General features: G+C 41.6%; 2 protein-coding genes across 3 annotated transcripts in view; both read right to left on the bottom strand.

Moving 5' to 3' along the window:
* kctd5b (potassium channel tetramerization domain containing 5b) overlaps positions 1 to 15601 on the bottom strand; it is a 33403-nt gene extending 17802 nt beyond the window's left edge. For both annotated transcript variants that reach the window (XM_038991318.1, XM_038991317.1), the window contains exon 1: positions 15341 to 15601. In XM_038991318.1, the coding sequence (XP_038847246.1) occupies positions 15341 to 15562 (222 nt within the window). In that variant the 5' untranslated portion in view covers positions 15563 to 15601. The remainder of the gene's footprint in view (positions 1 to 15340) is intronic.
* Positions 15602 to 16437: 836 nt separating this feature from the next.
* On the bottom strand, positions 16438 to 26767 carry pdpk1b (3-phosphoinositide dependent protein kinase 1b). Its single transcript, XM_038991319.1, has 14 exons — positions 26630 to 26767; positions 22149 to 22421; positions 21867 to 21909; positions 21556 to 21693; positions 21264 to 21408; positions 20942 to 21039; positions 20718 to 20793; positions 20488 to 20556; positions 20239 to 20335; positions 19883 to 20056; positions 19476 to 19699; positions 19233 to 19290; positions 18822 to 18974; positions 16438 to 18630 (listed from the first exon to the last, which is right to left on the bottom strand). The coding sequence occupies exons 1-14, from the start codon at positions 26651 to 26653 to the stop codon at positions 18517 to 18519; spliced, it is 1686 nt and encodes a 561-aa protein (XP_038847247.1). The 5' UTR covers positions 26654 to 26767; the 3' UTR covers positions 16438 to 18516.
* Between the last annotated feature and the right edge of the window lie 892 nt (positions 26768 to 27659).

The raw sequence follows: 27659 nt of genomic DNA on the forward strand, positions 1-27659 counted from the left end.
AGTCAATTTAACAAAAAATTCATTAGGCCCTAATCTATTGATTTCACATGACTGGGAATACAGATATGCATCGGTTGGTCACAGATAAATAAAAGTAGGGGCATTGATCAGAAAACCAGTCAGTATCTGGTGTGACCACCATTTGCCTTATGCAGCACGACATCTCCTTCGCATAGAGTTGCTCAGGCTGTTGATTGTGACCTGTGGAATGTTGTCCCACTCCTCTTCAATGGCTGTGCGAAGTCACTGGATATTGGCGGGAACATGCTGTTGTACACATCGGTCCAGAGTATCCCAAACATGCTCAATGGGTGACATGTCTGGTGAGTATGCAGGCCATGGAAGTAGTGAGACATTTTCAGCTTCCAGGAATTGTGTACAGATCCTTGAGACACAGGGCTGTGCATTATGCTGAAACATGAGGTGATAGCAGTGGATGAATGGCACGACAACGGGCCTCAAGATCTTGTCACGGTATCTGTGCATTCAAATTCCCATCAATGAAATAAGTGTTTGTTGTCCATAGCTTATGCCTACCCATTCATAACCCCACCACGGGGCACGGTGTTCACAATGTCAACATCAGAAAACCGCTCACCCACACGCAGTCTGCCCAGTACAGTTGAAACTGGGATTTATCCGTGAAGAGCACACTTCTCCAGCGTGCCAGTTGTCAAAGGTGAGCATTTGCCCACTGAAGTCTGTTACGATACTGAACTGCAGTCAGGTCAAGGCCCTGGTGATGAGGAGCACGCAATAAGCTTCCCTGAGATGGTTTGACAGTTTGTGCAGAAATTATTCCGTTGTGCAAACCCAGTTTCATCAGCTGTCCGGGTGGCTGGTCTCAGACGATCCCGCAGGTTAAGAAGCCGTATGTGGAGGTCCTGGGCTGGCATGGTTACATGTGGTCTGCAGTTGAGGTTGCTTGGACGTACTGCCAAATTCTCTTAAACAACATTTGTGAGAAATTAACATTAAATTCTCTGGCAACAGCTGTGGTGGACATTCCTGCAGACAGCATGCGAAATGCACTCTCCCTCAAAACTTGATACATCTGTGGAATTGTGTCGTGTGACAACAATACACAATTTAGAGTGGCCTTTTATTGCCCCCAGCACAAGGTCCATCTATGTAATGATCATGCCATTTACTCAGATTTTTGATGTGCCACACCTGTCACGTGAATGGAATATCTTGGCAAAGGAAAAATGCTCACTAACAGGGACGTAAACAAATATGTGAACAGAATTAGAGAAATAAGCTTTTTGTGCGCATGGAACATTTCTGGGATATTTTATTTCAGCTCATGAAACATGGGACCAACACTTCACATGTTGTGTTTATATTTTTGTTCAGTGTACATTGTGCCAGTGAATTGAAATTGAAGTTTAATTAGGCCTAAATGTGCAATAGGAAGTATCGTGCCCATAGTTTATTTAATGAAACCTTGGCTGTTAATTTCCTAGGCAATAGATTGCAAAGCGACTGAGCTAAACCTTTTGGAAAGGGCAAGTTCACTTCCTCATCCAGTCTCAAACACAAATGCTGTTCAGCAGCTAAAAATCACTTTATTAGGACGAAAGTCTACCATGGATCGCTAAAATAATGATTATGATGTCAATTCCACAATTTAAATATTATGGGGACACATATAGGCTGTTTGGCAGCCAAGCACGAGTTATTAGTGTAGCCTATTATCTATCGTCTAGACATGACCTTGAAACATCTTCACGCCCAATTACAAAAACCTCCACTCCAAGCTTGTGTGTCATAAGTGCAAATTGAATGAAAAAAACCCAACTACAGGTGGCAGTTTGGAGAATTCATGGATTGTGTTTTAAATGCTCAAAAGTACGGTACAATGCGCACATTTTCCTATTACAAAAATATATTGTTCAAAATATGTTGTTCAGTTACATACTATTAATACTCTGCCCCTCAGTGACTGCCAGCAGCCGCAGCTCCGCCTCAGTGGGCGCATAGACTGTGCAGATCGTGCGAGAATTGCCAGCTATTTGCTATGAGGGGGAACTGCCCATAGCAAACAACACAAAGTAAATGGACCGTCCTGGTGCACTCAGTCAGAACTTCTGGAGCTCTTCTGAGTCTCCTCCCAAAGAGTCTCTCGCACCAGACTGCTTACTTCTGCACGTGACCGTAGGTTGAAGATGAGAACCTAAGCGTGACTAGATCTGGTCTGTCAGATGAAGCTAACGCTAAATCTAATTAACTTGTAAATAAAAATCATAGGAGCCTGGGACCTGAAACCAGACAGCTACAACCAACAAGAGTCGAAGGATTGACTAGCTAGAACCTTCATCACGGCTCTAGTAGGACAAAAAAGCATGGGCAATTTTAATGTGGTTTGTCAGGTTCTACTGTAGGTGACAGGGCAAACATGTGCAGACTATAACAGCATAAAACCAGGTGTATCAAAGCATGATCAAATTAATTAGCCAGCTACAGTAATTGTGCGAAATAGAGAATTTGTTAAGCAGCTAGCTATATAGTTAGCTCCCATGCCAATGTCAAGTCTTTCTGAACTCATGACTAACCCGGAAATATGAAGTTATTTCAGAATGAACGTTAACTGGTTAGCGCATCATGCTTTTTAACATTAAGTTAGCTAGCCCCAGTTAGATAAAGTTCTCACTTGCATCTGCGTGCTTGTGGCGTTCTCCCTAACATGACCAGACACATCACGTGCAAAACACATTTAGAATTCCATGTTATTCAATTATTGCGCGTGCCAACGAGCGTCTGTGACGCCAAGGGACAAAATATAAGTCTTTCCTATTTCTGACGCAGATCGCGCTGAAAGTCATCTCCTCATTGGTTTATAGAAGCAGCTACCCACATGCCATCTCCTCATTGGTTATACCCACGTGGGTGATTGAAAGACGAACTTTGTTGCCGGTTGTCGTGGTAATACTATGAAAGTTTAGATGCGATCACCATATAAGTTCAAAGATGAAAAAGCCTGGAAGGAGGAGAGATGACTAGAAACGATTCGGTTGGCCGTTTTATGTGTGGATTAATTGTCGGAGTAGAGGTCCTTGTGCATTTCAGGTAAAACAACAACTCAATGTTTATATCCCAGGACAAATTAGCTAGCAACAGCAAGTTAGCTAAATAGGACAAATTAAATTTAGCTAGCAAGTGCAAGCTAACTAGCTAAATTGCCATACATGTTTAATGCTTTTCGATCTGTCCCCAAATTAATGTAATTGATTCAGAGTTTGGCAAATTACATTTATGCACGATAGCGAACGCGGCGCAGCCGGTTTGGTATAATCTATCCTGTTCAAAACAGTGGCAGCATGTGCAGCAGTGTTCATTCTGTTTTTGACATACTAAAGTTTAATAGGTGTATTTAAGTTGTTCAAATGCACAGATCACTTTATATTTCTTCAAAATTAACTACCGGTAGTTCAAAAACTGCATTCATTTCTGTCATGCTGCTTTGTTGACAACCACCATCTCGCGTACCGGGTATTCAGCGGCCGCCGCTGTACTAATTCCGTCCAAATAGGCTATAGCCTATAAACACGGCAAAGAACAGGCTTATCTGCATAGAGTGCGCTGCATCATCCCATGGGATCTGTCAAGGCTGCGCCCAGCAGAAATATTCTAGTTCCTACACGTCACATATTTTCAAACAAAATAGGCCTTTATAAGTTAATAAGCAAATGGCCAGCATCATGCTCATGCCAGTCCGATCTAGAAAGCAACATTTGTCTTCCAAGTAGGACTGCAATAATGAGGTGGTTTGAACGTGTATGCGCACACAGCCGTTTCAGCGTGTTTTGGGAGTCAAGCAAAAAAATATTCTGGAGTTGTTCCCCCCTAGGCGGAGGGGATAAGTGAAATGCAAACTGCTGCTGACAGATGGACGAACAGAGTAGGGATGGGCATTGGGCAGTTATTCAAATATCCGAACAGATGTTTGTCAAATGAATACTCTCAAGTATTCGAATACTAACATTTTAGGCCCATTTCAATGAAAAGGCTTTGTCTAAAATGAAATGATATATGTGACATTGCTACATACAAGGATAGACCATGACATTACAAAATGTTAGTAAAACTAGTTATTGTTTATGGGGCACACTAAGTACTGGTAGCCTACACACTTTCCTGTGAGTAGCTTGTTATTGTTGATCACTCAAAGCAGCACTTCTGTCAAGAGGCTCCATGTATTTAAAATTGAATTACAATTACATAATTAAATTGGCTAAACGAGTAGGCTACAATGATTAACCAACAGGTAGGCTGTTTAATATGAGTTGTAGACAAGGACGCGAGGAGCGCAGCAAAAGCCTCAATAGCTGGCTAACTAACTTAACTGGCTAGTGTAGCTAGCTTGCTTCTTTGAAAAATTGATTTAATGCAGTCAAGACAGACACTGCCAGATGAGATGATAGATAAGTTATCACAGCAACAAGTTTGTCCAACTTGCGAGTTGGTTTGGCTACTTTGTGTCAGACACGCCCAAGTGTACAACTGCAGCCCTCCATTTGGGGCGTTCCTGCATCAACTCAACCGTGTTCCAGAGAAAACCGTGCCCAACAGGCGGGGACACAGTCTACCGGTCGCCCACGTTTCCAGCTAGCACAGAAGGCGGGAGGGACACAGTGTGCTAGCTTACTAGTTTGCGAGACTGTGATAGCTCGCTAGTTAACACACTGTCGCCTACACCTCCTTTATACCGGAGTCATCTTTGCTCCTGCCTGCCGAACACCTGCCCTCACCGTTAACAGAATTGCGGGAAAACAATGCCCGACACCCGGGGGCGAAGGACACTCTACCGGTGTGTACTAGCTATAGCTAGCTACCGTTGTCGACCCTGCCTCTTCTTGTGGGGTTTATCAGCGGTTGGCATCCAACGTTATGGTGAATTACCACCATCTACTGTACTGGAGCGCCCCTGCCCATGTACTAAAGTCATAGCTTAAAAAGAGGACGCAGATGCAGGAATGCCCACATACAGGAACTCCGAATTTTGGGTTGCAGTTGCACCCTTCAACACCGGCCCATGCTCCTCTTGCGCAACTCAACACCAGTCCGTGCTGAAACAGAGTGCACCGCCTCTCTTTAAATGGTCACATACACCTTTTTAGCAGATTTTATTGAGGGTGTAGCAAAATGCTTGTGTTCTTATCTCCAACAGTGCAGTAGTATGTAACAATACACACAAATCTAAAGTAAAAGAATGGAATATATAACTTAGGATGACAAATGTCAAGTGGCATTGACTGAAATACAGTAGAATAGAATATAGTATATACACATGAGTAAAGCAGTATGTAAACATTTAATAGTGGAACACTAGTCACTTTAAAAAGGGACCAATGATTCCATGTCTATGTATATAGGGCAGCAGCCTCTAAGGTGCAAGGTGGAGTAACCAGGTGGTAGCCAGCTAGTGATGGCTATTTAGCAGTCTGATGGCCTTGACATAGAAGCTGTTTTTCAGTCTCTCTGTCCCAGCTTTGATGCACCTGTACTGACCTCGCCTTCTGGATGATAGCGGGGTGAACAGGCCGTGGCTCGGGTGGTTGTTGTTCTTGATGATCTTTTTGGCCTTCCTGTGACATCGGGTGCTGTAGGTGTTCTGGAGGGCAGATAATCACAGAGGGCAAACTCTTTGGGCAGACCGCACCACCCTCTTGGTTGCCGTACCAGGCGGTGATACAGCCCAACAGGATGCTCTCAATTGTGCATCTGTAAAAGTTGAGGGTCATTGGGGCCAAGCCAAATTTCTTCAGCCTCCTGAGGTCGAAGAGGCGCTGTTGCGCCTTTCTTTACCACACACCATAACAAATTATCAGTGACGTGTACGCTGAGGAACTTGAAGCTTTTTCACCTTCATTGCGGTCCTGTCAATGTGGATAGGGGCATGCGAGCAAGTCCCCATTGAAGAAAAATGTGTTTCTTAAAACACGCATTCCGACTATCCGGATATGCAAACAAAATGAACGATATAATAGTTTAATAATTTCAAAATGCCCAACCCTAGAACAGAGGCCCCTGATTCTCACCCAATACAAGCATACAGCCCATTCAGGGAGGGGCGTGACGTCATCCCTTGGCTCCCCACCAGACTTGGAAAATGGCTAGAACATGAACTAAGCCAGTGAAAGAGACATCCATACAAGCTTCTCCTTACAGACCAGACACACAGCCAGAGGGTGAAGGGCACTAAGGATGGTAGTCAGTGTGTGTGTGTTTAAAAACAGAGCTGAAGTGGGAGAAAGGATAGCAAGACTGACAGAAAGGAGAGAGATATGTTGGATATTAAGGCATTTGCAGGGCAGGTTACTAGGCCTATTAGAAACTAGAGGTCGACCGATTAATCGTAATGGCCGATTAATTAGGGCCGATTTCAAGTTTTCATAACAATCGGAAATTGGTATTTCTGGACACAGATTTGGCTTTTTTTTTTTAATACACACTTTTATTTAACTAGGCAAGTCAGTTAAGAACACATTCTTATTTTCAATGACGGCCTAGGAACGGTGGGTTAACTGCCTTGTTCAGGTGCAAAACGACAGCTTTTTACCTTGTCAGTTTAGGGATTCAATCTTGCAACCTTACGGTTAACTAGTCCAACGCTCTCACCACCTGCCTCATTGCACTCCACGAGGAGCCTGCCTGTTACGAATGCAGTAAGAGGCCAAGGTAAGTTGCTAGCTAGCATTAAACTTAACTTATAAAAAACAATCAATCAATCATAATCACTACTTAACTACACATGGTTGATGTTATTACTAGTTTATCTAGCGTGTCCTGCGTTGCATATAATCGATGCGGTGCACATTTGCGAAAAAGGTACCTAACCATAAACATCAATGCCTTTCTTAAAATCAATACACAAGTATATATTTTTAAACCTGCATATTTAGTTAATAATGCCTGCTAACATGAATTTCTGTGTGTCACTTCTCTTGCAACAGAGTCAGGGTATATGCAGCAGTTTGGGCCGCCTGGCTCGTTGCGAACTAATTTGCCAGAATTTTACGTAATTATGACATAACATTGAAGGTTGTGCAATGTAACAGGAATATTTAGACTTATGGATGCCACCCGTTAGATAAAATAAGGAGCGGTTCCTTATTTCACTGAAAGAATAAACTTTTTGTTTTCGAGATGATAGTTTCCGGATTCGACCATATTAAATGACCTAAGGCTCGTATTTCTGTGTTATTATGTCTATGATTTGATAGAGCAGTCTGACTGCGCGATGGTAGGCACCAGCAGGCTCGTAAGCATTCATTCAAACAGCACTTTCGTGCGTTTTGCCAGCAGCTCTAAGCAATGCTTCAAGCATTGCGCTGTTTATGACTTCAAGCCTATCAACTCCCGAGATTAGGCTGGTGTAACCGATGTGAAATGGCTAGCTAGTTAACGGGGTGCGCGCTAATAGCGTTTCAAACGTTACTCGCTCTGAGACCTGGAGTAGTTGTTCCCCTTGCTCTGCATGGGTAACGCTGCTTCGAGGGTGGCTATTGTCGATGTGTTCCTGGTTCGAGCCCAGGTAGGAGCGAGGAGAGGGACGGAAGCTATACTGTTACACTGGCAATACTAAAGTGCCTATAAGAACATACAATAGTCAAAGGTATATGAAATACAAATCGTAGAGAGAGAAATAGTCCTATAATTCCAACCTAAAACTTCTTACCTGGGAATATTGAAGACTCATGTTAAAAGGAACCACCAGCTTTCATATGTTCTCATGTTCTGAGCAAGGAACTTAAACGTTAGCTTTCTTACATGGCACATATTGCACTTTTACTTTCTTCTCCAACACTTTGTTTTTGCATTATTTAAAACATGTTTCATTATTTATTTGAGGCTAAATTGATTTTATTGATGTAATATATTCAGTTAAAATAAGTGTTCATTCAGTATTGTTGTAATTGTCATTATTACAAATACATTATTTAAATACATAATTATTTTCCCCTTTTTCATTTTTTCATTATTTTTTATTTAATTTTTATTTAAAAAAAATCGGGCGATTAATCGGTATCGGCTTTTTTTGGTCGTCCAATAATCGGTATCGAAAAATCATAGTCGGTCAACCTCTATTAGAAACAGTGAAAGACAGCAACATAATATTTATTTATTTTGCCATCTTCTATCTGGCTTTTATTTCAGCTGTCAGTCAACTTTCCCTTGCACTGTGACAAGAAGAAATCAAAATTGCATGACAATCTTATTTGTAGCTAGGCCTACCTCTTCTAGCATTCAATCTTATTTGTAGCTAGGCCTACCTCTTCTAGCATTCAATCTTATTTGTAGCTAGGCCTACCTCTTCTAGCATTCTCCTCATTTAAAAAAATGTCACAGCAAAACAATTTGTCTAAATTAACTCACGTTAACCTTGAAAAAACAAGTGCATGCATTTCATTATCATTGTGTGTGAGCAGCATCACACCAACTGGTGCTGCCCATACACAACTGCTTCTTCCTCTATGCCCAGTGGATAAAAAGGAAATTCATCACACGTGGCTGGAATGTCATTCATGCAAGCATTCAAACCAGTTAGCCAATGCACAGTTGGGCACTGGTTCATTCCTCGCCATACAGTAGTCTGAATCCCTTATGCCACATTTCCATTGAGGATTTTCCCCAGTGTTTTAGCCAAAACGCTCAGGCTTCTGTTTCCATCTACACAGGCCGGCACCCGTCTCTCACTGGGCCACGGCTCCTACGGACCAGCTCTGACTTGGAGCCAACTCAAGGCCCTGGGTACTTTTCAGTTTGCATTGACATAATAGCCAACTGGACTGGGTCGCACACGTCCCACGGAATGTGGAACTCCTGTTCGTTCAGCGCGCTGTTGACATCTGACACCGGAAATCCACGTAGCACATTGGGGGCGAAACAAAGGAGCCCCATTCATTTTCAATGAAGGGAAGCTAAGTGGGAAGGGGACCGTTGGGCAATAATAACATGGCTAAGGGAGCGACCAAAGTTGGAGAAAGCTGAACATTATGTAAATATTCTGAGACGTCGCATTGCTATTGACCAATCGAAGCTCACTATAGTTTCCAGCCCCTACTGGATTGTCTGCTGATATCTAGCACCAACGAGGGTGAAACAAGCTTGGCTATCCAAATGTACTTGTTACACGGATCTCGGCCATGACTACCAACATTTTCACATGATTCTACATGTAAAATTGGTTTGCACTCAGTTCGCAAGTACTCCCGGCAAGCAAACGCCATTGTTGTGTTCAAGCCCTAAAACAACAGTCTTGAATGATGCAGAGGTTGTTGATTCTGCTCGCCACAAGTATTTAGTGTCACAAGCATTATGGAAACATAAAAACACTAGTAGAGTGATGGGCATTCCGAGTCTTTTCGGTGAGCCGGCTCATTTGACTCCATCCAGTGAACGAGTATGCTTATTTGGCTTTTTGTTCAAAATGCTTAAAAGGGCAATTCCAGCATTATAGATGTGACATTTGCACACAAAATGAGAAACAAAATGTCTCACAGAATTGACTTATCAAGCACAAATGAAAATGTTAATGTGTATATTTGTAGAACCCTATAGTGGAAGAGTACACAATTACAAAAATGTAAGTAATATCATTGAAGTAATTAAACAACAACTTCCGTTATGGATGTGACAGATATGGACAGGCATTTTTGGGAGAATGACACATTAGCAAAAGTCAGTGAATCTCAGTCTTAAGGTAAAATATTAATAGCCACTTTGAAAGTAAGGCTTGGCTACACACAAAAACAATGAAAATATATTTTTTAAAGTCATACATACACTTTAGAGGAAAATGTACAGTCGTGGCCAAAAGTCTTGAGAATGACACAAATATTAATTTCCACAAAGTTTGCTGCTTCAGTGTCTTTAGATATTTTTGTCAGATGTTACTATGGAATACTGAAGTATAATTACAAGCATTTCATAACTGGCAAAGGCTTTTATTGACAATTACATGAAGTTGATGCAAAGACTCAATATTTGCAGTGTTGACTCGTCTTTTTCCAAGACCTCTGCAATCCGCCCTGGCATGCTGTCAATTAACTTCTGGGCCACATCCTGACTGATGGCAGCCCATTCTTGCATAATCAATGCTTGGGGCTTGTCAGAATTTGTGGGTTTTGGTTTGTCCACTCGCCTCTTGAGGATTGACCACAAGTTCTCAATGGGATGAAGGTCTGGGGAGTTTCCTGGCCATGGACCCAAAATATCAAAGTTTTGTTCCCCGAGCAATTTAGTTATCACTATTGCCTTATGGCAAGGTGCTCCATCATGTGGGAAAAGGCATTGCTCGTCACCAAACTGTTCCTGGATGGTTGGGAGAAGTTGCTCTCGGAGGATGTGTTGGTACCATTCTTTATTCATGGCTGTGTTCTTAGGCAAAATTGTGAGTGAGCCCACTCCCTTGGCTGAGAAGCATCCCCACACATGAATGGTCTCAGGATGCTTTACTGTTGGCATAGCACAGGACTGATGGTAGCGCTCACCTTGTCTTCTCCGGACAAGCTTTTTTCTGGATGCCCCAAACAATCGGAAAGGGGATTCAGAGAAAATTACTTTACCCGAGTCTTCAGCAGTCCAATCCCTGTACCTTTTGCAGAATATCAGTCTGTCCCTGATGTTTTCCTGGGGAGAAGTGGCTTCTTTGCTGCCCTTCTTGACACCAGGCCATCCTCCAAAAGTCTTTGCTTCACTGTGCGTGCAGTTGCACTCACACCTGCCTGCTGCCATTCCTGAGCAAGCTCTGTACTGGTGGTGCCCCGATCCCGCAGCTGAATCAACTTTAGGAGATGGTCCTGGCGCTTGCTGAACTTTCTTGGGCACCCTGAAGCCTTCTTCACAACAATTGAACCGCTCTCTTTGAAGTTCTTGATGATCCGATAAATGGTTGATTTAGGTGCAATCTTACTGGCAGCAATATCCTTGCCTGTGAAGCCCTTTTTGTGCAAAGCAATGATGACGGCACATGTTTCCTTGCAGGGGAAGAACAATGATTCCAAGCACCACCCTCTTTTTCAAGCTTCCAGTCTGTTTTTCAAACTCAATCAGCATGACAGAGTGATCTCCAGCCTTGTCAACACTCACACCTGTGTTAACGAGAGAATCACTGACATGATGTCAGCTGGTCCTTTTGTGGCAGGGCTGAAATGCAGTGGAGATTCAGTTAATTTGCATGGCAAAGAGGGACTTTGCAATTAATTGCAATTCATCTGATCGCTCGTCATAACATTCTGGAGTATATGCAAATTGCCATCATACAAACTGAGGCAGCAGACTTTGTGAAAATTAATATTTGTGTCATTCTCAAAACTTTTGGCCACAATTGTACCATTATGTGTGACTGTGCAAAATGTGTGTTTATATAAGATATATTCACCAAACGTCATCATAATACTTTCGGCGTCATCTGAAAATGCACTGTACCTCAAAGAACCAAGAAATCACCAGTATATTGTATAGTTATTGCATAGGCTATCAAAGTGTACTTGAGTCCCATGAATGCCCAAATGTGCTAAAAAAATATTAGAAAATCTCTCATTTTCATTGCGAATTAGAGTGCTGCATACCTCAATCATATAAATATTTGCACTTTCATAACACTAGAGGAAAATGTTATGGATGTGACAAGGTCCCAAAAGACACTGCACTCCATTTCAAATGTACAACGTTTTAGTAATTTCATTCAAGATCATTAATGACAGATGTTTTAAAATATTAAATGTTATCAATCACCTACTGAGTAACAGAATACACTGTTAAAGTTTATTTTTAAGATGAGGCTTTGTCTTGATCTAACACCCTTTAATCTGCCAGCACAGGCTCTATGAAACGGTACCCCCTCCCTATAATTTTCCACAAATTGACACAGGGACTGAACTTGACCTGCAGCCACCCAAGTCTGGTCGTCCTTGGCTGGCAAGATGTACACAAATCGTTCCTCCTCAAGAACTGCATTTCAACAGCACCTGAGTCGGTCTGTTACCAGTCCCACAAACTGCCTGTATATATACACACACCAAATATACCAAACATTAGGAACAGCTTCCTAATTAAGTTGCACTCCCCCTCTATAAAAGGCGTTGAAAGCGTTCCACAGGGATGCTGGCCCATGTTGTTCTTAATACAGACGGGAAACCGTTGAGCACCCAGCAGCGTTGCAGTTCTTAACACAAACCGGTGCGCCTGGCACCTACTACCATACCCCATTCAGAGACACATTTTCGTCTTGCCCATTCACCCTCAATGGCACACATACACAATTCATGTCTCAATTGTCTCAAGGCTTAAATATCCTTTAACCTGTTTCCTCTCATTCATCTACATAGATTTTAAAGGTGATTTAACAAATTACATCAATAAGGGATAATGGCTTTCATCGAGAGTCACCTGGTCAGTGTGTCATGGAAAGAGCAAGTGACCTTAATATTTTGTAGACTCAGTGAATACCTCTAACCCTAGACTCAGGGATTGATACACTGATTTCATTCCCTTGTTTGAGCTAGCTGGACTCATTCCTTATCTCTACTGTATCTTGACATATGCCATTTTGTTGACGTCTTTCCTATTTCGGGTTCATCTTAATTTTCGTTACGTGAAATAGTAAAAAGGTTTAATTGAAATATAACCTACCACTGGTGCAGGGTTTGCACTTTCATAGACATTTATTGTCAGGTCGTAAATCAACTCAGGCTTGACAGCTGCAGTTCACAAGCACGTGCAGGACAGACTACACAGATACATTGTCACCCGTTCTTACTCAAGGAAGTAAACCAACTCAGCATGACCGGTGAAATTGTATGGATTTTTAAGAACTTAATTATGCAATGCTACAGTTAGCAGAACAACATGATTGCAGTTCATATGATAACGTGAGTAGACCCAAAATAGATCCCACACGATAAAAAAGGCCAGCAAGCTTGTTTGCAAACACCATGATCGCGTTATACAGTGTTGCAGACTAGTGAGTCATTAATCTTGTTATGAAGCCTTCGTAACGGTCACATCCGTTACGCTTAGAACGAGTAAGTTACTGGCAGAGAAAGGAAACCAATTATACATCACCTTAGCACTTGATTAAAGTTAGCTCTGCACAGAAAGTTTGCATACAATCATACTCGAAACGCATAACAATAACAACCTTTCCTCAAAAACGTTACGATTGTAACACTGCCTGTCCAAATCAGCGTTCTTTCTATACTAGCATTCATAGACACATTTAAACAAATATATTTGTTTCATTAACCTCCCGACTTGGTCAGAAACACAGGGGGACAAATGAGGACCAAAACAAAATTCTGTGAGCCATTGCCAAAAGCTATGAAATCTGGTTGACTGAAAAAACGTATTTTGAGACTGTATCCTACTTTGTAGTAACAATAACATTCAATTTGGCAAATAAAGGACAAATGTAGTCTTTAAATACACACATTCAAGGTAAATATGATAGTAGTTTAATTAGGAAATAAGCTATTTGTTTTTTCATGCTCAGGTTGAACTTACAATAAAAAATAAAAAATAGACATAGAACCATAAAAACATTGCAAATCTCTAATGTAAAGCACAAAAGGGTAGGCCACCATTGTCAGACCCTGAAATGTACGGTCAAATACATTTTTACCTGGCCAAATTCTTAAAATGGCCTGCAAAAAAAAGTTTAACACACTACCCACTATTTGTTTCTGCAGTGAGGATTCACCCCATTTAGATAAATATTTTTTAACTTCTCTGCAGAAAAACATTGTTTTGAACTCAAAAAGCAGTAGTAGCTGTATGCAAATCACAGCTGAACGACTCTTTCACAGATGCGATTCGGTTCCCCGACTTACTCCAAAAAGAGCCGTTCGACCCATCACTTAAAGCTGTTATTAACATAAAACACTGGCAGCAATTGATGTTTAAGTCAAAATGGAAAATACCAGTGTCCTTAAACTGGACATGGTCACCAATACAAAAATAAATACAGTTAATTATGGCACTGAAAATACATATTTCAAGAAGGTAATATGCTATATTGTTAAGACTTATGTAGGCACTCAATGCCAACCTAATACCCAAGCATTGTAACAAGTAGTCAGAGTAAAGAGAGCACTGGAGGGGACGACTGGCGAGCCATCTCAGGAAGCTAAGATGACAATGTATGATCATTAAATGTCCTTGAGCTAATTCTAGCTTGTTAGTCTACGTTGTATCAACCAACTCTTTACAATGTTTGTAGCTACCTTGGTAACTAGAAAACCAGTTCTGCTCTCCTGCTAGTGTAACCGATGCAGGCTACCAGTACCAACTACATACTTGTATGTGTACACCCCTTCCCCTCGAATTAGTGGATTCGGCTATTTGCTGACAGGTGTATAAAATCGAGCACAGATGCATGCAATCTCCATTGACAAACATTGGCAGTAGAACGGCCTTACTGCAGAGCACAGTGCCTACCAATGTAGCACGTTATAGGATGCCACCTTCCCAACAAGTCTGCCCAGGCCAACTCTAAGTTCTGTTATTTTCAAGTGGAAACATTTGGAGCAACAACGGCTGAGCCGTGAAGTGGTAGAGCACATAAGCCGCCGCCCCCCCCCATACCAGGAGGACTCTACCTGCCCCAATGCATAGTGCCAACTGTAAAGTTTGGTGGTGGAGGAATAATTATCTGGGGCTATTTTTCAGTTCGGGCTAGGCCCCTTAGTTCCTGTGAAGTGAAAGCTTAATGCTACAGCATACAATGACATTCTAGACAATTCTGTGATTCCAACTTAGTGACAACAGCTTGAGGAAGGCCCTTTCCTGTTTCAGCATGACAATGCCCCATGCACAAAGCAAGGTCCATACAGAAATGGTTTGTCAAGATCAGTGTGGAAGAACTTGACTGGCCTGCACACAGCCCCGACCTCAACTCCATCAAACACCTTCGGGATGAATTGGAACACCGACTGTGAGCCAGGGATAATCGCCCAACATAAGTAACCGACCTCACTAATGCTATTGTGGCTGAATGGAAGCAAGTCCCAGCAGCAATGTACCAACATGCTCTTATAGCGGGATGGACCATAACTCCATATTAATACGCATGATTTTGGAATGAGATGTTTGACGAGTTGGTGTCCACATACGTTTGGTCATGTAGTGTACGTCGTTTGACTGCTGTCGGAATCTGGAATTAACGTTAGTAAACTAGCTAGGTAGTAGTCGTTTGCAATCGGTCATAAAATATCAATTTCACTACATTATACCATTACATTTGCAGAAAACCTAGTTTGGCGAACCCACAGACATTGAATTATTCACCATTGACACAAGAAACCCGGAGAAGGCTAGCTAACTCGGCTAACATTACCTTATCAGAGTCGAGGTCGGGGTCAGCCTGGCTCAGTCGGTACAGAAATGATTTCGGATCTCGGCACAGCGTCTGTCGTGTTGTTAAGAAATACGTTCCCCCCACGTTCAAGCGAACCCATTTGGATACCCCGTTACTGGTTGACTGGGCTTTTTCCCCGGTAGAATGAGTCAAACACCTCCGATAAACGGAACCACAAGTATCGGAGCTGTTTTCTGCCATCCCCTCTTCTACGCCCTCTGGTATGACTGGGTGAGGCTGTTGACAGGAAGCTTTTCCTCTCCAGTAGGCTCCACGCCATGCACTGGGCTGCGTTCAGTACGAAAAAAACGTAATGGAACGTAAACGGTGCTGTTCTGAACTACCAGTTAAAAAATAGAGGGGATGGGTTGTGGATTCAAAATGCACCGCTGCCCGTTAAATAAATCACTCATTGCTTCCAGACACACCATCCAAATAGCGCAAACGCACCTCATAGTCCCGGAGTGTCAAACTCACCACGGCGAGCCGAAGCGATTTTTATTTCAATCAAGACCTAGACTACCAGGTGAGGGGATTTCCTTACTAATTAGTGACCTTAATTCAATCAAGTACAAAGGTGTCGCGAAAACCTGCAGACAGTCAGCCCTCTGTGGAATGAGTTTGACACTTATCAGTCTGTTCACGACATGAGCAGCTATAAAAATAACAGGTTCAAGAACGTGGGACCGTGTCGTTCAGTACAAGCAGTTATGAAACGTAGCATACGTTTAATCGAACTGAACGCACCCCAGGCGATACCACTCCCTTTCCTCCATCTACTAGAGGCCTACCACGCCACTTATAGCATAATATGTAGTGAGCAAAGGGCAGAATAATTTCAAACGTATCTCTGAAATACATAACATTCCTATCAATGTACACAACATATTATTGAAATCAGGATACAGTAGACCTTACATTTCTATAGCTATGTTGGAATGTTAACACTTTCTTGCAAGCCTTTATATTGTATCAATTTAACATTATGCAGAAAACTGATGGACAGATACATTTGTAATGTTTCAGCAGTCATGTATTATGTCAGGTTGTAACAGAAGACAAGAGGCATGGTTTTATTGTATGCCTAAATCCCTACATGCTTTAATTACTGGACTACCAAGCATTACGTGGAAAATTCATCATTCAACTACTGACCTAGCGCACAAATAATCAGAGAGAGAATGAACAGATTCATTAAATTATCAGAAATATGATTAAATTACTGAGCAAATAGAAAATGTTTATGATATAGTAAGAAAAAAAAGCTGTAAAATATTATAGTTTACAATAATTATTCACATTCAAAGGCTTTACATCTCAATACATACACAACATGGCCCCTGAACATGACTTCAATCCAAATATGATTCATATATTAGAATTTAAATAACACAGAATGAACTAGAGGCTAAACAATAGCCATCAAATAACCTTATACAAGAATAAAAATACAAAAACTGTATCCTAATATCATTGCATTTCTTGCTTCAGAGTTCAATAATACATTGTCTGTACATCACAGTTCTAGTCGGTTACAAACCAGGTAGAGTATTACATACAATGTAACCGACTGCCGCCCAACTTGATAAAAAAAAAAAAAAAAGTCTAGCAAGAGAGCAAACACTTTCTATAGTGTTTCCTTACTTTAGAGAGATAGATACAGCAATTTCATCTCTTATTTGGATCAGATACCATTTAGCTGACATCAAAGCACGTTCAGCCCAAACCAGAGGCCCGCGGCTACTATTCACTCGCTCCAGTCACAAAAGGCAAATCAATCGCTTGATACATGGGCCATAATTGGGCCAGGTATCACGTTGTAGAAAAACCATAGGAACACTCCCAATGAACCTTGATAACCCAAACAAGGCAAAGCTGCAAAACTTGCCCTGGGACTACAGCTTTACTGTGATTGCTTCCAAGAAATGATAGTATAGTATTATGGATGTAATGCTTTGTTGATGCTTTCCTTATCACCAAAGCTGTTCAACATGGTGGTCAGCATTAGATTGAGTTTTAAACAGGACATACTTAAGATGAACCGACAATCCCACCCCCAAAAAACTAAAAGTATTCAAACCACAAAGAAATAGCCAGTGAATGGTAAAGAACAGCCAAATAATTCAATAATATCAGCCATGGTTGCCAATGCAGTCAAAATACCCACCTTAACTTTAATAAAACTACATCGCCAGTGCCCTGGGAGAGAAGCAGACAAGGCTGAGCTACAAGGCTGAGCTACTTTTCCGTGCAGGAAAGCTAAGCGGGTCTTATGATAAGAGAGTACAAGCTAGTGGCATGTTCACCTACCCCGTATTGGCAATGTAATGGATCTACTATTAGGGACTGTCCTCATAGTCTCAGTCTATGGAGAACCAATGCTGAAGCAGAGCTATTCATAGCTACGCCTCACTTTGGGGACCAGCGATCCACTCCGAAACATTAACCTACAGACCCAAACTGAACTGCAATCATTAAGTACCAAGAGCCTTGAAAACCAATTAAAATATTATACTCTGTGGACAATGGGGGTCAGACTAAAAATCTAGTTTATTTGGTTAGTGCCTGGTTGCAGTGAGATACTGAACCAGGCAATAGTCTGCTCTAAGTATGGAATATGTGTGAAGTTCAGGTCTGATCACAGAGGCATACAATGTTGGATTAAGAACTGGGTTGAGTGTAATACTGTGTTGGGATAGGCTCTGGTATACAAGTGAGCTGGATTGTGTTTTGTGGTTGAACAAGGAAACCATTCCTTGCACTCAGGTGGTCCGAATGGTACCTCATGCCAGTGGAATTATACAGACAAGCCTGTCCTCTCCCTTTCCCTTGCAGAATATACAAGATGCAGATGTGCATGGAAGCAGTCACATCAACACATGGAAAAATGCATTTAGAAGCTTCACAGAGAGCACAAAGAACAAGCAAAGCAAACCTTAAATCCCATGGTCTTTCCCCCCCCCTATTGGTTCTGCTTATTTCAGAGAAATAAAATAAACAAGGTCTAGATGCCATAGATGCTAGCGTCTCTAAAATAGCTTTTTTTTAATTTATTTTTTTAACATTGCTGTGAAGGGCACTCAGGAGGGTGTCACTCTGCTCCGTGATCGGCCTCAGAGCTAGGAGGAAGGAGTGGCGCAGGAGGAACTGCTCTCCTATAGGCCAAGGTTTTGGTGCTTGTGATAGATCTTTCTCCACACTTCCTGGATTTTCTTACACCACTTGTCTGCATTTCCGCTCGGGTCCATCAGATAGTATGTTCGATTGGGCTGTAAATAAATGTCAACAAAGATAAAAAAAATAATAATAATTCAAAGCTGAGAAAGTCAATATAGTCAGAAGAGACCAGAGTTTGTGATCATGTCAGTTTGAAGCTACAAACGGTTGCTTTTTACCAATATAATTTTTTCTACAGTCATTACAGTGTCGTCAATAAGTGTTAATTGCAGTTAACATTTACCGTGTGGACAAAGAAGGTCTTAAAGTTCTTGGCCTCTGGACGCAGCTCGGGGGACCAGGGGATCTCCCCCTTCAAGACCTTGTTGACAGGGTCCACGTAGTACAGGTGTGGCCCTTCAGTGAGGAGCAGCTGTCTCCGTCGAGCAAACAGGCCCTGCAATGGAATCATGAGACATGGCATGAGATCACCACCAGAGGGGGCTAGTTCTAAGAGTGTGGCATTACACACAAGAGGTGGTATTCCCCTTCGCTGCTGACCTAGAATCAGCTTTCTCCAGCTCTAACAAGTGAAACTACACACAAACACTGCTCCTCATTGTCAACAACTAAACATTTGGTAAGTTCAAAGTGATACTCTTATGAACTTACTTACTATGAAAACTCTGAGATGTAAGGTTTGGCTTCCACTCACCTTCCGTTTATCCACTGGGCCCATTTTCAGGATCAAATTATTCTCAACAAACTGGTGCCTGTGTAAGCCAATAATAGTAAGGGTTATGAGCAAGTACTTCCAAGCAAAGCTAAGCAATGTAAACAAACAGTTCTTACAACACACTTCAAACTATCAATGTACATTCCAACGTCAAATGTTCATGGTCACACCGAATTAAAAAAAAAAAATTGCTAGGAGAGAGTTCCTCAGAGTGGGGCTCACCAGGGGTTTCCACTGGTCTGTTTGTCCAGCAGCAGCTGCTTCTCCTCCTCGGAGAACAGCAGGTCCAGCTCAAACGAGTTGTTGTCCAGGTCGTGGATGTACTGCTCAATGTTGCTGCTGGACCTCTGCGGCGCTGGGGGAATGGTCTCAGGCGTGGAGAGCGAGTGGGATGAGCTGGACTGGGCCACCTGCATGCTGCTGAACTGGCTCAGGAGGTCATCATACTGGGGAAATACAGAAGATTGGGGCAGAAGGTGGTTAGTTGGATTATTGCATGGGCTTTTGCATGGCACAAAGATATAGATTCAATGAATTAACAGGATTCTTGAAAAATCACCACAAGCCAATATGGCATGGTGGCCAAGTTTCATATTGCCAAGTTCTATGTATGGGTGGAAGTGTCTCACGTTTCCATAGCAGTCCTCATCATCCTCAGACATGGCTGGCAGGTAGGGGGTGAGCTTGGGTGGCGTCTGCACATGGAGGTCTCCCCAGGAGATGGTCTCGAAGAACGGGTGTCCCCTCAGGGGGTCGTACCCTCCCATCTCCTCGCAACCGATTCTCTTGGAGGGGTCCAGCGACTGAGAGAAACAGAATCGCATTAATATACACAAACACACTGACCCATAGCCTTCTAATCTTACTACAATTTATTAATCCAGTCTGTGGATAATCGAGAGACGCACCATAACATGTCGAATCCTATACTACAGTGCTCGTATTACAGAATTACTTTGAGTATATTGATGAAAACAAGACCTACCAAAAGCTGTTCAACAAGATCTTTCGCTTTGGGGAAGAACTTCTCTGGAAATTCATACTCCAGCTTGATTATCTTCTGGAATATTAGGTACTCGTTTCTGGTCAGAAGTAAGCATAGAAGGACAGTTTGTGAAGTAGAAGTAAGAGCAGCTCCATAAAACATAATATCCAGATGAGTTTATCACAAGTTTAGTACTAGACTAAAACAAAAAAGGTGAGAGGCCGCAAGCATACATCGTGCTCTACTTACCCAGCTCTGAAGGGTGGTAGCCCAGCCACCAGCTGATAGACTATGCATCCCAAGGCCCAGAGGTCAGAGCTGAAACACATAACCAGTTGATGTCAATATGATATCCTACCGGAGAAGGACAGACATTCACTAACTGCATGGAAAAACAATGCATTGGCACAACACTGCAAAGGAGTAGAAGAAAACCGAGTGAGTTGTGAAGAGGTACTCCATGTTCGAATCCCAGTTACCTCTTGCAGGCAGATTTCTCTGTCAGCAGCTCTGGAGACACGTACTGCGCAGTTCCTACAAAGGAGTTCGCTCTCGCTGCAAAACAATAAGGGGGTATGAACCAGACAACACACCTGATGTGACTGATCAAAACTTTCACATTTCGGTATTAAACTAAAAACATAAAATAAGGGAATGTTCAGGGAGGAATAAATTGCAATTATTGCTTCCTGTTGTCATCTACCTTGTTTGCTATCGGAAGATAATTGCTTTGCCGTTCCAAAATCTGTTATTTGAATGTGCATGTCTTCGCTCAGTAAAATATTCTCAGGTTTAAGGTCTCTGAAAGACAAAATAAACAAATGTGAGGGAACCTAGTCAACCTACATTTTCAATAACAGAATATGGCATAGCAAGAAGGGCTCATTTGTGTTAACAGTGGCAGCAAGTTTACAAGTCGAGTTATTCATACAAATATTGTAAATTTCATGTTAAAATGTATTATATAAATTGAACTAGAATATCCTGTAACATATGACAGGCTTACCGGTTCAGACATTTCCTACCTGTGAATAATCCCCTTCTCATGCAAATATTCTAGTGCGCAAACAATTTCCGCCGAGTAGAATCTAGTACAGGTCTCATCAAAAGAACCGATTTTGCGAATATATTTCAAAAGCTCTCCATTCTTAGCATAGCTAAGGCCAAAATCTGATAGCAAGTTAAGGAAAACTACACGTCAAAGGAACACAAACAAGAGACAAAACATTTGAATCATACAGACTAGATAAGTTGCTAAGCAAATGGGTGATGCAGCCAGGCTCCGAGTCATCGTGGTCTCGTCTTATTAAAGGATACACAACTTTTCATCATCTTGAAATGTAAAGTAGAGTTTGACAAAGAATGGGTGATCTAGGTTTGACATCACATCCCTTTCTCTTTTCACGTACTGTGCCTTGTTCTCTTTCATAATATGCCGCTTCTCCAAAATTTTTACTGGAAGAGAGAAAAGTTAGGAGTGAAGTTGAGGGTAAATAGCAGAAAAGAAAACACGATAAACAGAAACTTTGCACTTCTGACAATCCTTAACCTGAGAAAATACCATTGAAGAGAAACAGGTATTGCACATGGAAGCGGAGTTCGACATGAATGCCTACATTTCAACTTACTTGCATATTCTTTTGCCGTTGCCTGTTCTCTTGCAAGGACAACCTAGAGAAAAAAATATACAATGTTTGAAGAAAATATATTTCTACAACTAAAGCAGTAAACCACTTCATCACCATAGTAAATGAGGTGCCAGGCTAATTTAAAATCCATTGAAACTACTCAGCCATTCCTTTACAATAAATATTAATTGAAGTTGAGTCACTGGAGTATTTGACTACAAAAATGCTTGCGTGTAACATCTGAGACTAATTCGTAAGTAAAATGGAATGCAGGCTACATACGGTTGAGAACGAGCCCTCTCCTAGTATCTTGCCGAATTTGAAGTCCTCTGGCCTCTTTTTGCGCGGCTGAGGGGCCTGCCGGAGCTCGGAGCCCTGGCTGGTAGGCTTGCCCGGAGCCCGGGACTCGGAGGTGGGGCCATCCATGCTAGGACAGTGGCTGCTACTTGCGCCTGGGATACCAAGTGGCGAGCAGGAGTCGGGCTGATTTCTTACCATTGATGGATGTGGGCAGGAACAGATGACAACGCTGGATTGAATGGGCACAACATCATACTGTAAGGGAGAGGAGAAAGGGGCGACATTAGGTGACTTAACCACAACATAGGCATGATTGTCTGTCCAGACTTGGGGCCATCTAAATCATCAAGTTTTTTGCTCAATCATTCTCAGTTATGTGAATGATTGAGGACAACAACCAACCGAGCCACTGACTGTTCACCCGCTATCATCCTGGAGGCGAGGTCAGTACAGGTGCATCAAAGCTGTGACCGAGAGACTGAAAAACAGCTTCTATCGCAAGGCCATCAGACTGTTAAATAGCCATCACCAACACATTAGAGGCTGCTGCCCTATATACACACACTTGAAATCACTGGCCACTTCAATAATGGAACACCGGTCACTGTAATGTTTACATATTTTGCATTACTCATCTCATATGTATATACACTGTATCTTAGTCTGTCGATCTGACATTGCTCATCCAAATATTTATATATTCTTAATTCCATTCCTTTACTTAGATGTGTGTATTGTGAAATTGTTAGATATTACTGCACTGTTGGGAGCTAGAAACAAGCATTTCGCTACACCAGCAATAACACCTGCTAAACACGTGTATGTGACCAATCAAATTTGATATTTCATGTCTTGTATCAAACACACCAATAGCGTTTTCCTGCCAAGAGTACTTGTGAAGACAGTGCAAACCGATTTTCTATGTATAAACGCATGAAAATGTCTGCAGTCAGACGTCAACAATCAGTAGATGAATGGGAAATCCACATTCGGTGCGATGTGTGTAGTGTAAAGGGTTATGTGGATAGGGCTAAATTGAAATGTTTCTAAGAAGAAATATTGAAAGCTGATGCATAACCATGGTAGCAATTAAAAGGGAACAGTTTAGAGATTATGGAAAAATGTGACTAATAGTGAGTACACAACCGTTCACTTGATAAGACTCAATCCAAACATTACACTTGATTTTATGTGCATTTTACATTTGACTGTACTTCTTGCCGCATTTGTTGATTACGAAATCTGAAAATACACTGGATACATTCAGTAACATGATAAGAATAATGCCCTCATAGCTGTGCCATTGAGGAACTAGAGCACACACACTTGTTTTGTTTGGAACACAGCCCCGTATCCCCTACATCACACAATTAATGTTTTTTTACACAATCCAAAAACGGTCCATTAGAAATCGCAATCTGGGTAAGGTGGGCATCATTTGAAAGCTAGTTATACTGCCAACATTAGAAAATAGGATCTTACATTGTTAGGCTGTCACAAGGCAATTCATAGAGGCAGATTGTAATTGTGGTGCGCATAGAATGGAGTCATGAGGACATTCAGATGCGTGGTCAAATTTTCTTCACAATACAACAAACAGGCTCATTCTGTTCAGAATGACCCAAGGTATAAAGCCATGTCATCTTTTAACAGTACATCAAATGTAGTGATCATAAACGTTGACACTGTATATTACATGAGGTTTATGATATAGAAATTTACATTTGGACTCGAGGGTGTTTGGCTTGCTTGTATGACAAAGGTACTTATTATCCTCAACCTCTCATCATTCCAAATACATCAACTCCTCTTAATTAACAGCATTTCCCTCACCCAGACAAAAAAACTATTGCAACCGTTTCCAATAAGCAGGAGGGATGGAGGCAACTTATTGCGGTGTGCAGTGCTCAAGTTCAGAACAGCTGTCAGTCAAAACCCATACAGCGCTGTGAAGTGCAGACCCTAAGCTCTGAAGTCCTGTATAGCATATCTTACTGTACAGCCAATCTAGGCACAAATCAGCCATTTTCAAACTGTATATGGGTAGGAGTGTAAAGGGCTACGCTATGCCATGTTCAGTCACAGTTCTTTAAGAGTGTAGGTGTGAACAAAAACAGCTCAAACTCTGTTCTCTGGAGTGTCTGAGGGCCCCACGAGGAGGCAGGCTAACTCAACCTAGACATGTGCAGGAAAGCACACTGTACCAAACTGTCAACATGTACATGAGGGAATCTAATAAAGACATGTTAATTTAATCCCCACTGTCAGGGGACAGTATTTCCTTTACACTTTTGAGTCATGATTAGTGTCGTTTCTATACATTTTGTCATGTCTGGGAGACAGGTTGGCTAGGTGTTTGAAAATAAGGATAGATGGCAGGGCTCCAAGCCCAAGTAGGAGCACAGGTGAAGAGCATTATGTTCTATTTACAACCTTGGGCTCGTTCCACTCCAGACATGCTTAGTTGAGGATGAGGCAAAACTTCAAGGCAACAAAAAAATGACATTAATATAACGTGGACATTCTTGAATCATCTAGCTATTTAGGTCATCATGATCAGTAAGTGACCTCATACCTTATGCTCACTATGGGGCAATTTAAATCACAAGGGGTGGAGATGTATCTAGTTGACAAGACAATGTGAAGTAGATAAACTCCCGACCCAACCCTTTCCCTGGAAGAAAAATCCCACTTATGTCCTCCAGTGAGAGACGTCAAATGGTCGACACCAAATGCTTATACGATTACATTCATGACAATATATATATTTTTAATTGACTGGTGCTCAAAAAACAATTCTCATGTGGTGCATTTTCCTAAGCAAAGAGCTAACTAGCATCCCGCCTACCATCCTGTCATTAACTAGCTAGCTAATGCTAACAAGAAAATTAGCATTGGCTAACAGCTTGCGAATGTGAGCGAGGACGCCCAACGGTTGTTTCAATTAGTAAGCAAGCATCACGAATGATCAGGAAGCCAGTTGCTCTTTAAAATGGCAAACATACAAGCACCATCTAAAGACCTATGACCGGCCAAATGAAAAGCTTTAGATTTTATAAATATCCACTTCCAAAATTGTAAACTGAGTTAACATGCGAACGTTAGCTTGCTAAGTTACCCAGTTTAGGCTGGGAAATGAGAAGCTAGCTAGCTTTTTCAGCTAGTTCGGCAGTTTAGCAAAAGGGAGACATTTATTATTATCATTAGTCGAACACGGACAAGTGAAATCTCGAGCGAGCTGCTACTGTAGCTCGTCAACCGCGACACACAAGGTGTGGCCAGATTGGTTCCTTATCCATCGGCGAACTACCTAACGTTACATCGTATTGATTCGGTTATGTAGCTAGGATGCGCGTTTACATGGGTCTCAGTCTAACGTAACCAACTAGTTTGTTAGCATCATCGGCTAATTCTAGAGCTGACGCTTGAAATATTCAACAACAAGTTAGCTGTGTCAACTAGTTAATTAGGTAGGAAGCTATCTAGATATCAAGTTACTTTCCAAATAGCTAAAGTTAGCCCTTGTATAGTTAACGTTAGCTATTTTAAATCTAAATATTGAAAACATGAACTAGTTCGCAATCCCTTTGCTTTGCTTGGTAACAACGGTTAGCGAACGTTAACGTTAATGTGTTGGATAGTCAACCGCCAGTTAAACGCCAAATTGGCTGGCTGGCTAACAACCTGGAATTCAACTCACTTACGTTAGCTAAAAGTAAAGCGAGCTAGCATGCTGGCAGGATAACTTAATTGACAAACTAGCCAATTTAGCCAAAAGTATCTACACACAGTCGTTAACTAACTTAACTTTAGCACATTTCAAACAATGTAAAACAACCTAGTTATAACGTTAAGTTAATGTTCCTATTTCCTAACCAAACCAACATTTTTACGCTAGTAATCAAGCTAACTGTTCCTCAAACTAGCTCGGTGAACTGAAGTGAAAAAAAAAGGTTTGAAAACGTAACGTTAGCTAGGTACCTCAAAGGGATGGACCGCGTCTTGTACCGTTAGTTACTATTTATTCCACAACAATTTGTCAAATCGAGACGATTTAATCTAGCTAGCTAGCAGTATTTCATTAAACTGCAATTTTCGTCCTCATGCTAGGCTAGCCAATGCATCCCATTGGCACTGGAATCCGTGAAAATGGATTGGCTAAACTAGATAGAATAAGGACGAACAAAGCCGTTAAAGCGACAATTTCCATCCCTACATTGGGGCACGTTTTCAAACCATTTCACTAGAAGTTCACCAAGGTGCAAATATATTGGCATATGGTCGTTTCGACTATTCCTTGTAACTGGTCGAAATGTTTTGGTTAGCTAGTCAGAGGTCCTCGTACTGCTGCGCTGTTTTAAATGAGGGCCTAACACATCGAAAATGTTGTCAAACTGCCGCCAAACAATACATCTTGAGCAACGGCTTCGAATTGAAATTCTGATGAAAGAGCCAATACTCACTATTTGACTTGTAGCTCTTGCCATGGAAGTTATCCGCGAGTATTTATTTGGGAAAAAAATATTACAGAACCTCCATTAATGGCTGCCTCTGCACCTTCATTTTTCCAGCTGTGACGTCGTTCCACAACAATGTTACCGCAAAGACAGAAGATGATAGGCCTACTTCTCTGTATCCGCCCCCTTCGCATCGTTTCGACTGAACTTCGTCAATATGAAGACGGCGATAGTCGTTTCAGGAAAAGTTCTAAAACGTCTTGCTTAAGCCTATTTCAAAGCGCCTTTGCATTGCATAACCAGCAGCATACAAAATACGTTACGGCTATATAATAGGCCTTTACTGTATATAGTATTCACACTGCAGATACTCCATGTCATGGTCTTCTCTTTCAAATGTTTGAAACTTAGTATGTCCAAGTACAACCCATGTTCAAATATATTTTCTACCATCCACTCTTTTCATACTCTATCTTCTCTTTGCTGTTGATGCCTATGTCATTGAATACCCATCTCTGATACTTTTCTTGTTCATATTGTAGGGAATTCGGTGGGTATCCCTGACAGGGACTCGAACCCGCGTCCAACGACTGTCAAGCTAACACCTTAATCTAGGACTGGCTCGCCAACAGCCAATGAAATTGCAGGGCGCCAAATTCAATCAACAGAAATCTCAAAATTACATTTTCTCAAACATACAAGTATTAGACACCATTTTAAAAATAAAATTCTCGTTAATCCAACCACAGTGTCTGATTTCAAAAAAGCTTTTAGGCGAAAACAGAACATATCATTATGTTAGGTCAGCAACTAGTCACAGAAAGCATACAGCGATTTTCCAACCAAAGAATGGAGTCACAAAAAGCAGAAATATTGGTAAAATTAATCACTAACCTTTGATATTCTTCATCAGGTGACACTCCCGGGACAACATGTTACACAATACATGTATATTTTGTTCGATCAAGTTCATATCTATATCCAAAAACCTCAGTTTACATTTGGCTTTGCCTCCAAAACATCCCGTGAATTTGCA

Source organism: Salvelinus namaycush, chromosome 4, assembly GCF_016432855.1.
Source record: "Salvelinus namaycush isolate Seneca chromosome 4, SaNama_1.0, whole genome shotgun sequence".
In the NCBI taxonomy this organism is placed as follows: domain Eukaryota; kingdom Metazoa; phylum Chordata; class Actinopteri; order Salmoniformes; family Salmonidae; genus Salvelinus; species Salvelinus namaycush.